This window comes from Dermacentor silvarum, chromosome 4, assembly GCF_013339745.2.
Source record: "Dermacentor silvarum isolate Dsil-2018 chromosome 4, BIME_Dsil_1.4, whole genome shotgun sequence".
Classification (NCBI taxonomy): domain Eukaryota; kingdom Metazoa; phylum Arthropoda; class Arachnida; order Ixodida; family Ixodidae; genus Dermacentor; species Dermacentor silvarum.
In genome coordinates, this window is record NC_051157.2 from 80,082,031 (window position 1) to 80,095,065 (window position 13,035).

A 13,035-nucleotide genomic window follows, 5' to 3' on the forward strand; every position below is an offset into this window, starting at 1 on the left:
GCTAGACGTATACCTTTCCCCGTACAGAGACAAGCCTCCCGAGCCACTGCAAAGAAGTACTCCGTAAGTGGAGACATATGTCGTCACTCTAATGCACCCCCGTCCACTTTCCTAGACGATGAAGCAATGTTGCGCGTTGCGCGGAGCCTTCCATTGCTCTTTCTATAGGAAAGGTACCACTCAAGCCCCTGCTTCTACCCAGGGTGGATGTTGCAAACGCTCACAATTTCCGCCTGACTGGACGTCTACCGACACACGTTAGCGCGGGCAGCTTTACGCTCAGCTCGGAGGAACGTTATGCTGCAAGCTCGCTTACAGGGAAACCTTATTGCGCCAGTTTTCCGGAACCTAATCTGGATTTGATCAAACGCCGCGCTGCCAGCGTGTCACCACAGAATTCTACGAGAGCATACGACCTAGCAACGAGTTATAATAAGGATAACAAAGGAAAAAAAAGGACAAGAAAGAAAGGTGCAGCAGCAAACCGTCGACCTGCGCGACAATCTCTTCCCTTAATTCCCAGACGGATGGGGGCGACATATGAAGCGCGCGCTGCCACGACGCTGGCACCGCGTTTGTTTCACTTCCTTCTGGGCAATTGCGCAAAGGACTCCGCGATGACATTTATCCTCCCTGAGCAGCGAGACTCAGTTAATAGCAGCAGCGAAAATCCTTGTTCCCTCCCTTGTTATTTCGTCGAGGTGGAGTCGCCTTTCGTATTGCCCTTTCGCTCTATAAAAGATATAGCCCCCTTATGAAGAAAGAAAACTTCTCGCGAAGTATATAGCCGAGAATGTCGCCGTCGACGTGCTCGGCACCGAGACTTTCGCTCGCAATCACGGTTAGCCTGGCGCTACGAGACAGCAACCGAGACAGCGGGCAAGCAAACGCAACGAAAGACGGCGGGCGGGACAGCTTGGGAAAGGGGGGGAGGGGTTGCTATTGAGGTTCGGCAAAAACACAGCCGAATAGCGCTACGAGACCGAGAAGTCCGGTAGGGAAAAGGGGGGGGGGGGGGGTGGAGCAGAAGCACAGACGGGGCGAAAAAAAAAAAAACAACAACAAAGAAACAGCAGTGTCAAGGCGTGCAAGAAGCATAGCAGGCGAAGCCTGACGGGATATCCGAGCGCAAGACGACGCCGCAGCGCCGCGCGGCGTCCGGCTGAGAAATCGGACGCTGCCATATGAGCAAACAGCAAAGGAGTCAGCCCTCCTCCCGGCCCTCTGGTACACGCGCTCTCTCCCTCTCCCCAAACTTTCGGCCCTTCGCTATCCCCTTCTCGCCTCCCCGTTTCCCTAGTTCGTCTCCCTGCCTTCCCCTCCCCTATATCCATGGTGCACGCTCGGATTCCCGTTCCGCACGGCCGGCCAATTCCGCAGGCACAGTGGACATGTCTCCAAGGTTCGCCGCTAGCAGAACCCCCCACCCTCCTTGCCATTCTTTCTGAGTCACTGTTCGCTGTCCGTTACTGCTGCTGCTGCTGCTGTGACTGTGAGCTCCTTTCTTGGCCGCTCAGAAGAGAACGCGTCGACAAAGGAACGCGCCGAGCCGGGGATAGAGCACAAACAATGCCATCCGTCAGCGGAGCGGCAGCTAGCTTTCTTCCCTCTCGGGTTGCTTCTCCAACCCCGTCTCCTTTTGTGCTCGCTTCGGGCCATGGTTCTCTTGTTTCACGCCGAGTCGCATGCATATATATATACGCGCGCTGACCAGTGGACCGCGGGCGGGAGGCGATCCGCTGCTACGAGAAGAGCCCGCCTCGGGGCCTCTTTCTTCCTCTTATATAAGGCGCGTAAGACGCCTCAGCGTTTCGGACACATGGCTGGGAATGCGGCACCCGCGATACCGTCGTCGCCGCACTCTCTGCCTCATCCTCCACCTCCTCCACTTCTCGCTTTTTCGCAGCGTATAGCCGCGTGTGGTTGAATGTATGCATGCGTCCAAGTATACAAGGCCTCGAAGTGGAGAAACAACAATAAAAAAAGATCTGGCAGCGAATGCTGAGCGTTCCGCCAGGCACAACTCCCGCGGCGTGGCCGTGCGCGCATACTGCCAGAGCACTGTTTACGTTCATTTACTTTGTTTCTCCTGTATCGGGAACATGTATTTGTTACGAGCCTGCGGACGTATGCGAGCTGGACGCGACGAGCGAGCGTCAATCCATCGCATTTTCTTCTCGTCGTCATCCGTACATAGGAGCTAGAATGTTCGCGGTAAGGCGCGGCGCTCAGAAATCCGGGATATTGTTGCCTTCCCGAGCATGGGCAGCCGACAACGCGAGGCTAGGTTTTTCTTCGCCGTGCTGGTGGGTAGGGAAAATATTAATCTTTCACACACCCGTGGAGCAATGTCTAGGCGACTATACGTAAGCTCCCTTCCTCGCGTTGAACAATCTTTCGCAGTTGTAATTTCTTCAAATCTGTCTGGCGTACCTATCCTAGTGCTTTAGATGCTCGCACTGTCAATCTACGCGATGCAGAACTCGCGCTGTAGTGCAGCTCGTTCTGCTTTGTAAGTCGTGTGTCTTTGGTGGGCCCCGTGTGTATTTCATTTTGCATCGTTTTCATGCACAGTAGATCGGTAAGCGTGTCGCAGTAGCTTTCATATAAAAAAAAGTACGTTCTTTAAAGGACTAGAAAGATACATAAGGTTGGCGGGAACCCCGGTTATTTCTCTAGTCACGCCTTGTGTGATTAACTCCTGTACAATGACCGGACGACAGTCTGGATCTGCTGAGGATCCAGACTGTTCTTGCTTTTTTTCTCTGCTCTATAGTGCGGCGTATAATCACTAATTACGGACGGCCCGGTATTCGTTACCTTACGTTTTCCTTTCTTTTTTCATTTCACTGAACCACAATAGCTATGTTCTTTATCACCGAAAATTCCAAGCATCTACCGTCCGTGTTCAATTAATAGGCCCCATACACTGGCGAATGATTTTGTATAGCGGACTGCCTTTATTAGTAGCTGGTTATCGCTTAACGTCAACTATACGTATATGCCGAAGAAGGAAGAAAACGAATCTTTCGGCGAGCGGCACCAAAGACATTGAATTTCTCGACTATTATGCGGTTGTAGAAAATAACAAAAGGTACGCTAACTTTACTTTGGTCAACAGGCTGGCGTATACATGGATGGTAAAGAAAGAAACCAGGGGATGAATTCGTAAAGTTCATCGTTTGTAACTGCGTGTAACTAGCGTAACCTCGCTATTATGTCCAACACAATAATTAGCTGTTGTCTGATCTTACGAGCAGTTCTAGCGTAAGAAAGCTTTCGTGTAATTAAGGGCTCCGAAGTTCCGGCCGGAACGAGCACCTGAACTATTGTGGCCGTTTTCATTCGAGAAACATTAATAATATTTATGGTAGTATCAATTATGCCAGGTTAATCTTGTCGAACAGCTTAGATGAGCAATTTTACAGACACGACCCTACTCAGTCATTGAACATGTTGCCTTTCCTCTCCTTGCTCTCTCTCTCTCTAGGAGAGTAATTGGGAGGGAAATGAGCTTTGTTTTAGGCGATATTGAGCTGATCGTTAAAAACGGCCGCTTTGTTTTTCGCCGCTTGCCCGTGAAATGCCGGCAATATGAAACGTGGCCAATATAGTAGAATATATGGCGTAATTGTTGGTATGGCTCGGTTTCATTCCATTTTTTTTCTGGAGTTTTACGTTCGGAAACCACAATTTCATTACGAGGCACGCCGTAGTGGGAAAGTGTTTGCATATCGCCGCCATGAAAATGCGGCCGCCGCAGCTGGGATCGAATCCATGACCAAGAGCTCAGACATGCAACGCCATAGCGACTAAGCTATGGCGGAAGGTTGGTTTGATCAGCTACAACGTGCCCATGTGAGTGTTGGTGGACAAGCTATGTATATAGTAGCTCTTTTAGAGACATTTAGCGTTGATAAATGAGGATTCAGCAAAGCATTACTTGCACATTAGCGCTCATAATTTGCAAACGAAACTATAATGAGCAATTATCTATTTAACGAAATTGGTTAATTCCCACTATAAAGGATCACTTCCGGGTGCATAGTACTACTGCGCAAATAAAGCCAGAGAGTGGTAGGGCGCATCCATTTACTGGGGAGCTTTAGTCCAACAGATTACCAATGCTCAGGGCATTTTTAAATAACGTTCTATCATCCTTTTTCTTAGACCAGCAGCAGACTGTGAAAGGTGACGGTCCCCAAAATCGGCCTCGAAGTGCATTGTCTTCAAACGTGGTACTCATCCGATGTGTGTGAAGGATTTCAATGTGCCCCCATTATTACCATCTCATGCATTTGTCTTTCTACTTGGCGACTTATTATATGTTGTACTGCGGATAGAAATTGAGTAGCGCATGTGTGCAGTACACACCAACCTGCACCAACAATTTATAACGCGCCACTGTATTTCATGGAGCGTCGAGACGTGGTTCTCACCTTTGCGTGAATGCACATTGCTCATAATTTTACCTGTCCTTTCAAGCCCCCCACCCCACCCGCATAGCAAACTGGGCATGTGTCTTGTTGACTGCAGCACCACTGTTTTATTTCTCACTCTATCTCTTGGCGTTATAGATCGGTCGTGATATTCTGTGCACATAATGTTTGTGTAGTACAAACACGATGTCTGCAGCTTCGACCTTTCAATTTAGCCTCACCACAACCACCTCGGGAGACCTTATCCTTTAACAAATCAGTATATTGCAAACATTTTAGGAGAATTGCTTTCACCATAACGATCGAACGCGTGAGTGCGGAAATTGCCTTCGCTAATTACCGACACCAGATACGGCGCGCCACCGCTTCCGCGATGGGAATCAATCTATTGGCCTCGCCAATACGCAAACATTGCTTGACGGTGCGAAATTTCTCGTGGGAGCAGGCAGGTTTTCATTTTATTTGTTGAGTCGGCTCGTACCCTGCGCACATCATGGGTGTAAAGCAGCGCCTCGCCCGAAGCAAACCACTTCCAACAATATAACTTGCGCCACCAGGCTGCCTTACTTTGTCCTTTTTACTCGCTTCTAAAAAATTACACGTTTTTTTTAACTTCATGTCTTTAGTGAGAGTTGTCGGTTGTTGCGAGTAACATTTTTGTGTGCTTACTAAGCGGTATCGCTTGTCGTTATGCTAGGTCCCGATTGGACAATACTTCTAGGGCACAAAGAAAAATGTTATCGATCTCCCATTAGTCATTTTTGTAAAGCTCAGTGGAAGTTATTCCTCGCCCCCTTTCCCCCTCCCCTCCCCCCCCCAAAAAAAAATAAAGAAAAGAAAGGAAAGCTTCGGGTATAAGAAGTTGGCCGAAGGTCTCTTGTTTACTCATGTATCGAGGCGTCATATTCTTCGCGCTGTGCAGGAGAATACCGTAGGCACTGAGCCAACGCGGTAAGCATTAGTACCCTTACACCTTCAAAGTAAGCATAGAAAGAAAGAAATATAAAAAAATAGCGCACCAAAAGCCATTGCGTTCTCATTTTTGCTCGTTATCCTTGCTTCGTTCCGCCCGATTTGCCCTTAAGAGTGATGCATTATGAACGCTGCATCGACAGAAAGAAAGTAAACAAAGCGCTAAATAGAGCCTACGAACAAATAAAAAACAAGAAAAAAAAAGAAAACTCGAGACACACGTAAAACCACGGACTTGTGCTAAGTCTACCTATGTATTTCAGGGTGCCCGGGGTAATTACTCCTGGCTTAGCGGACTCGCAGGAAGGAGGCACTTGGAGACGAAGAGGCAGCTATAGGGGGCGTTGCTGTACGCCGACGGCCTCTGCGCTCGCAGCAGCATCTGCTCCAGTCGTGATGGCGGGCGGGCATAGCCGCTGCCTAATGGCGAAGCCTTTTATGTGACCGGGGCCTAATGGCTTATCAGGCCCTAGACGCCTGCGACGAGGAAGGAGCTACTGCTCCGTTGCCCCGGCTAGAGTATTTTCGGTGGCCTGTAGCAATCTTGTTGCTCGCCCTATAAATGACCCCCCCCCCCCCCCCCCTCACCACCACCGCCCAGAGTGCAGCAGCGTTCGGTCCCGTACACGCCGTCCGTGCTGAGTAAGCGGTCCGGTCGTGGAGTAGCGGTGTACGCGGACCCTGAGCTGCCTTCGGAGCCGGAAAGGTGATGAAGTAAACAAGCCCGGGTTAATTAGGCGGCGCATAAAAACGATTTCCGCCCCCGGTTCTCTCCCCCCTCCAGCCCCCCATTCCCCCTTTACTCATTTCGTTGGCCCCTTGAATCCGACGCTGCGCCTCTTGTAGTTTTGCTTCGCTTCTGGGCTCCCGGCGAGCCGGATTTTTGTTTATACGTGCGTTGTGTGTTTGCGTATTTAACGTCGGGGTAAATAAACCGGCACAATCGATTTTATCCCAAGGAGGTTTTTTCTTTCTTTTCTTCTAAATTTGCGGCTAGCTATAGTAGATATTCCAACGGCAAACAGCGAGATAGTTGTGGGGAGAATAAGGGAAAAACAAGAACAAACTCCGTAAGTACAGACGTTTCGTTTACGAATAAATGAATTGAGATATTATAGGCTTCGTGACCAGAGACTCGTGACCCGATAATCCCATTTCGAAATAAGAGGCTCCTAGAAGCACGCTAGCATCTACGGTGTGAAGGCAGCCTATGGTATTATTTGAATCTGGGATTTATTTTATTTTGACATCGATTCCAAGAGAGAGCGAGAGAGAGAGAGAGAAAGAAAAGTCACAAGGGAAAGGCAGGGAGGTTAACCAGGCTGAGCCCGGTAGGCTACCCTGCACTGGGGAAGGGGGAAAGGGATTGAAAGAGGAGAAGGAAGAGAGAAGTTCACACCCTGCACATTTACACAGTCAAGCGTTCATCGCTGAGTTTCGTCACGGGCGGTCATACAGGCCAGTGCACCTCAAAAAAACGCAGCAGCGCCTTTGTAGCCCTGCACATAGCAGACGCACGTGGCCACAGGCCCAAGGTGCTCTCCTCCGTAAAAAAAAATCACGTTAAAGCAACGCTAACGAAAAAGCGTTGCGCCAGATGTCACGGGGACATAGGCGAAAGAGTGAATGAAAGATATTGCCTCAAGTAAGAATATTAACGGACCATTTAGGACAAAGATAAATCCGGAGTTTCAAAACGACAAAGAAGCTAGCTCCCTCAAACGCGGCAATCTTATCTACTGTACATTCGAACCATACGTTCGATTGTTTCGCATTGGGATCTTATGCCTGTAGATGTCATTTCGTGAATTTTGAGGCCACCTTTGTTGTTGCGTCACAATGAAGAGCCTTCTCGATATTGGTTATTTATACGCTTCTTAACAAAGTGCAAAGTCCGAGTAGACGTTGCGTTTTAGAGTAAGATGCGATCAACAATTAGCTGAAAAGAAAAATGAAATAAACGTTCGCTTAGTGCATAACTGCTTGAACATATGTACATTAGAAATGAATGTGCTAGCGGCTGAAGTGCGCCGATAACAGAGATCGAAAGATAGCTCTCGAACTAAATTTTATCTCCTTTATCACATGAACCATTGCCGAAGTGATTCTGCGACAGTATTTACACACACCTCGATTAGAACTTCATTAACATCCACAGATGGGAAGATATAAAGCATTTGTTCACGCAGGACTTGTTTTATGTTTGTAGTAACGTTGAATTTAGAAGCTTTTGAGATGAAAGCGTTGCATTTAAAACGCATTCGCAATGAAGCGTGCAAATTACGGCTGTAATTTCAGTGATTTTGCGTTTCGTAATCACTATGACTGTAGCAAAACCTTTTCTGAAGTGAGTGCAGCTTTACCACAATAAGTGTGCGAATGCGTGTGCTATAGAACAGGGATGACAGCCCTGCACCTACATTCGTCTTACAAGATATTCTTAACATTTTTCTGACGTAGTGAGGCATTCAGCGTCGGATATAAGCACTAGCCGGGTTACAACATATGAAATAATCTTGACTTATATCTAGAAAACGTTTGATACAAAACGACATTATACAGACGCGTTTCGGGAAGAATAAGATGATTTCGTGCTTACATCTTTCATGACATACCATGATTAAATGCCTTGCCAAGAAAGAAGCAAACACCGACCGATACTACAGCGAACGTATAAGTGCGAGTAAGGCCCAGGGAAACGAATATGCTAAATATTAATGCCGACGTAAAGTTTTGAAAGGAATGCAAGGACAAAAAAAAAGGGGGGGGGGGTGACATTGCGTTGTTCTGCAGATATTAATTTCGGGACACGATATGGCCGCAAGAAAAAGCGCGAAAAGGGTCTCGCTGGCAATTCGCGTATCGATTAATCTTACAGAGAAGTCCCGCGACGGAGGCCTCCCAGTACTTGTGGTTGCGCCCCGAGCAGAAGAGAATAAGAACGGCTCTACGGCGTGACATTAAGATTTTGTCTTCATGAATGCAGAAAGAATCGCAGTAGTGAAAAGAAGCCGCAGGCGTTGAGAAGTTGCGTCACGCGGAACGAGTTATTCGTATACCCCTCCCAATGCCGGTTACAAGGCCCTCGTCATTACCGCGGGCACGAGGAGACTGGTGGCGAGCGATATTAGTCTTGGGGGAGAAACCGAAACAAAATTAGCGCTGGCGCTAGAAGAAGAAGAAGAAGAAGAAGAAGAAGAAGAAAAGAAGACATTACCAAAAGAGAGGCAAGAGAAGTCCGCACACATTTTGCAATGTCAACAAAAATGAAGCAAACGGCTCAGCGCAGCCACAGTGAAATGAGAGCCCTATGGCCCTACCCACTGGCGTGATTGTATCAAAAGAGTCGCTGATGATATATGAAGACAAATCACCAGACGTCGTACGGGTCTCATGCTATAGAGGAGTCGGGAAGGAAGAAGGGAGAGGGGAAAAGGAGGGGTCAGCTCCGGTTTATGTGTGCGCGTTTTTGTCCACTTTCTTCCTCGGGGTCCTTTTATGAACTGGAACTTGGCAAAACGGTTTCCTCTTGGCGGAACAAACTCCAAGAGGCCAGGCCAGTTTCTTCTTCGATCGCCGCTGCGTTTCCTTGGAGTGGCTTTCTGTTTTTGTTTTTTCCGCTCTGCTTCTCTTATTTGTGTTGGAAACGAAGCGCTTGTGTTCCGAATCAGCTCAGCCATGAGAACGGCCCCCAGACTATAACTAGGAAACAGTGGTCTCTGCGTTTCATTTTCTTTTATTCGATTACTTCGGGATTAGCCCAGAAGTTTGGGTTGTGGAGAGCAGGCCCTTCGCTTTACACCCGTTGCTACTGCGTTAGGTTGCAAGGTGAACTTTCTTTCTTAATAAAAAGAAAATATATAACGTTTTCTTGAGCGCCACCGAGATCACGTATATCATCGTTACGTCCAATCAGGCTAACCTTTGTGGAAGTACTGGTTAACCTGAAACTTTTCACTGGGAGATTGCAAATCTACTTTCTGCCTTAATGACCACCGATTATGTGCATGAACAGTGGTTGGTTTACTGAGGGGTTAGTAATAAAGATGAGCGTATATTTAAGCGCTCTAACCATTTCCGAATTCATATTAGGAAGAGAGCGCGGGGAGGGATAGAGAGTGAAGGACGGTTTTACTGTGGTGCGGCGTGCGTGAACGTACGCGCATGTGTTGGAGAGTGCTTCGCACTTCGACGTTTACTGCTCGATCGATTTCTTTCCTCAATGAACGGTCGCTGCTTCTAAGATACCTCATACATTTCCCCACGCGTATGAAGCTTGAAGGACTACTGTTCCATAAAATCTACCACCCCCACGTTTCCTTTATTCTCCTTCTCAAGACGAACCTGTTTGGCTTGCCCGATGCGGCAGTGCGGGCGATCAAGGAGCTGCATCGTCTTTAATATGAGAGCCAGCCCACGGTGAAACACATTGGACGAATCAGCGCTGCGCGAGACGCCAGGCCCTCCTAAGCACCGCGGGCACATGCCAAACGCCCACACGTGCCTTGATGATAATGCCTTATGGAGCTCGCGTGGGCTGTTTTATTATACGAGCAGCTCATCCTGCTGCAGCAGACAATGACCCTGGACTGTCACCCACCTCTGGCTGCGAACGTGCGCGTTAAGCATCCGATTGCTCTTTATTTTTTTCTTCTATTCTTTGTGTTATGCATTCGATTGCTATTTATTTTGTTTCCTTTGTTTGCTTCATGCATGAACTAAGAGAGAACCACTCTCTAATCATGACGTACAGTCCTTGTGAAAAGTTCCAGAAGAACTTTGCGTGGGAGTTTCTTCAAATTTTGAAAGACCGAAAGTTGCATCTTTCCTTAGTTTCCCGAGCATTTGAGAGCGATACGCTTTTCGGGAACCATGACAGCAGGGCCTTGTATTAATTGTTGGCACTCGCGGAGGGTCGTCTAAACTTTTGACAAAGACTGCGCCCACAAGGTGCAAAGATACCTTGCAAACAGGCGCGTAGCCAGGGGGGGGGCTGATGGGGCTTCAGCCCCCCCCGAAATTTTTTCGTGCTGTCATGCACCGCCGACCAAAACAACCACCGGCGCCGGAAATTATTGTGGATTTTGTCTACAATGTCTTTTTGACACTCGAAAGGACATTTCGGCGCGAAAATTGCGAACTCGGGCTGGATTTCGTGCAAACGCCCATGCAACTAGAGTCACATAACGTAAGGAGCCCCAGCCGAGCACAAAGTTTCAAGGGATTTTCAATAGCGAGCGGGCGCGTCGCGGCATCTCGCAGCGGCACCGGAATCTACGGAGCGCATGGATTTCAATTCCGAAACTTCATGAGTATAAAGTTCTCATACACTTTTGACGCGAAAGTGCACTGACATTTCCAAAGGCGTGCTTCTGATTTTTAATTCTGGAACTTTCTGGGTTTAATGTTTTTATAAACTTGGGCCAACATGCACGCACTCGAACGCGCGTGTCTAAGCCGTTCCAGAAATGGAAGCACGTGCTCGCAATCTTGCACGCAGAGGAAAATATTAAATATCACCGCGACTGTCAGCTGGCATCTGATAATTTTCTCCAAACATTTTCAGAAAGCGCGTCCAATGTGATCAATAAGCTGGACCAGGGCGGGCAAAGTAAAATAAGAGAAAACAGAAGAAACTCAACGGCCTATTTAATTTGAGACAGTTCTTTTTTGCGGGCGGCAAGGTCTTGCTCTCCGTGGCGATAGGGACACTGGTCCTATGGATTTAAGTAAAGCCCCCGCTGAAATTACTGGTATTTCCAGAACGCTTCTTCGCATGCAAGCTGATTGTGGACACATCTGAAGAACCATTTGGAAAGTTGCCCCAGTAATGCCTCGTATTTAAACCAGGTGTACCAATCCAAATTATAGAAATTTGTGGTGAAATTACCAAAGAAAGCCTAGATGCAAAAGTGAACGCTGCAGGCTGCTTCTCCGTACTTGCTGACGAAACGACGGATATTGCTAGAATCGAACAGCTTACTGTTTGTGCAAAGTACGTAAACAAGGATGTCAACGATATCGAATGAAGAAAGGAAGGAAAATAAGAGGTGAAAGGCAAAGAGGTTAATCAGGTTAAGGGTCCGATTGGCTACTTTGCACAGGGGGATGGGGTAAGGGCAGAAAATATTAGAAAACAAAAGAAGATTAAAAAGAAAACTAGAAGAAACGTATCAGTCCGCACATTCTATAGTTTTTCACTAAGTCCTGTTTCTTTTAAAAAGCGTAATAGCGCTTTTAAAGCAGTTCGTTCCGACGTCGGCTGGGACCAGGGACCAAGAATTGTGGCTTCCGTAAGAGGACGGCTGTCTACCTTGTCGAGCGTGGTGCTGAGGAAACGATATCGAAGTGTTTTTAGGTTTCTGCACGGGAATAGATGCCCTCTCTCATGGAGACTGCAGGTTATATGTACATGTGTACAAACTAGAGCACTGCACGGGCTCGGGCTTACCCGAAAGCCCGGGCCGGGCCAGGTAGAGCAGTTTTTTCACGGGCTCGGGCCGGGCTCGGGCCGGGCTCGGGAACGGCGTGTGCTTTTTGACCCGGGCCCGGGCCGGGCTTTCTCGTGGTGTGCATGTAACGTGCAGCGAGTTATTCTCGGGCGTCTGAACTCTGACAAACATGTATTTTTCGGTATCGGGCCGGGTTCGGGCCTGAGGTAAAGGGGTGGCGGGCCGGGCCAGGCGGGTAACGTAGATTATTTCCGGGCCCGGGCCGGGCCCGGGTCTCGCCATGAAAGTTTTGTTCGGGCTCATGCGGGCAGCCCAACGTAAAAACGGGCCCGGGCCGGGTCCGGGCTGAAAAAATTGGCCCGTGCAGTGCTCTAGTACAAACTGCTGCATATTCTAGTCGCCCTTCCAGTGTCACTGCCAGCGCAGAGATATTTTCAAACATGAGATTACTAAAAAAACCACTTGCGCTTTACAATGAGGAACGCATGGTTATGCTGGCGCTTCTATACGCCGACAGAGACGTCGCCATCAACGTGTCGGAAGTTACTGAACGCTTCACTAAACCTCCCCGCCGAGTAAAGTTTATCGTTTAGATAGCGAAGCAGCAAAAATCAATGCCTGTAAAAATATGTGTTCCTTCACGTTCCTATATAAGCTCGTAATTATGAAAACGTATGACTGTTCATTAGCTTTTAAAACCACAGAAATTTTCACCATTTGTTGTAACAGTTAGCATGATAATCAAAATTATCCTGGGAATACAAAAATTACGGGGACATCAATAACCAATTTTGACAAACCTTGCTCATTGAAAGCCCGGAACACGCGGCGTTTCCCCAAAACGCACTCGGATGTTGGGTAAATCAACTTGCCGCATCATCTGTGGCTTTCGTTTGTCCTTTTCTTTCCTTTTTAGCTACATGGATTTACTTCTTTTTTTAAACGAAGCAATAGCCTTCTTTGACTTGGGGTGCAGAATAATTGTTGCCGCTGTGCAGGCAGTTAAAACATGCATTTTCATATTGATTTCTGCATTCTTTTTCTCTTATTCTAGCCACATGGTGCTGTCGCGATCGCAGCATGGCCCAAATGCATATCACAATTTCTGAGATCATAGTTTTGTTCTTGTCTGGATCAGAATCAGAATCAGAATTTGATTATTAAAGGTTGGG

General features: G+C 47.8%; 1 protein-coding gene across 1 annotated transcript in view; it reads right to left on the bottom strand.

Annotated features, from left to right (window-relative positions):
* Nucleotides 1-5,688: 5,688 nt before the first annotated feature.
* The window catches only part of LOC125944980 (Down syndrome cell adhesion molecule-like protein Dscam2), a 166,170-nt gene continuing 158,823 nt past the window's right edge, over nt 5,689-13,035 (bottom strand). The window contains exon 4 of the mRNA XM_049666472.1: nt 5,689-5,831. Coding sequence (XP_049522429.1) covers nt 5,689-5,831 — 143 coding nt within the window. The remainder of the gene's footprint in view (nt 5,832-13,035) is intronic.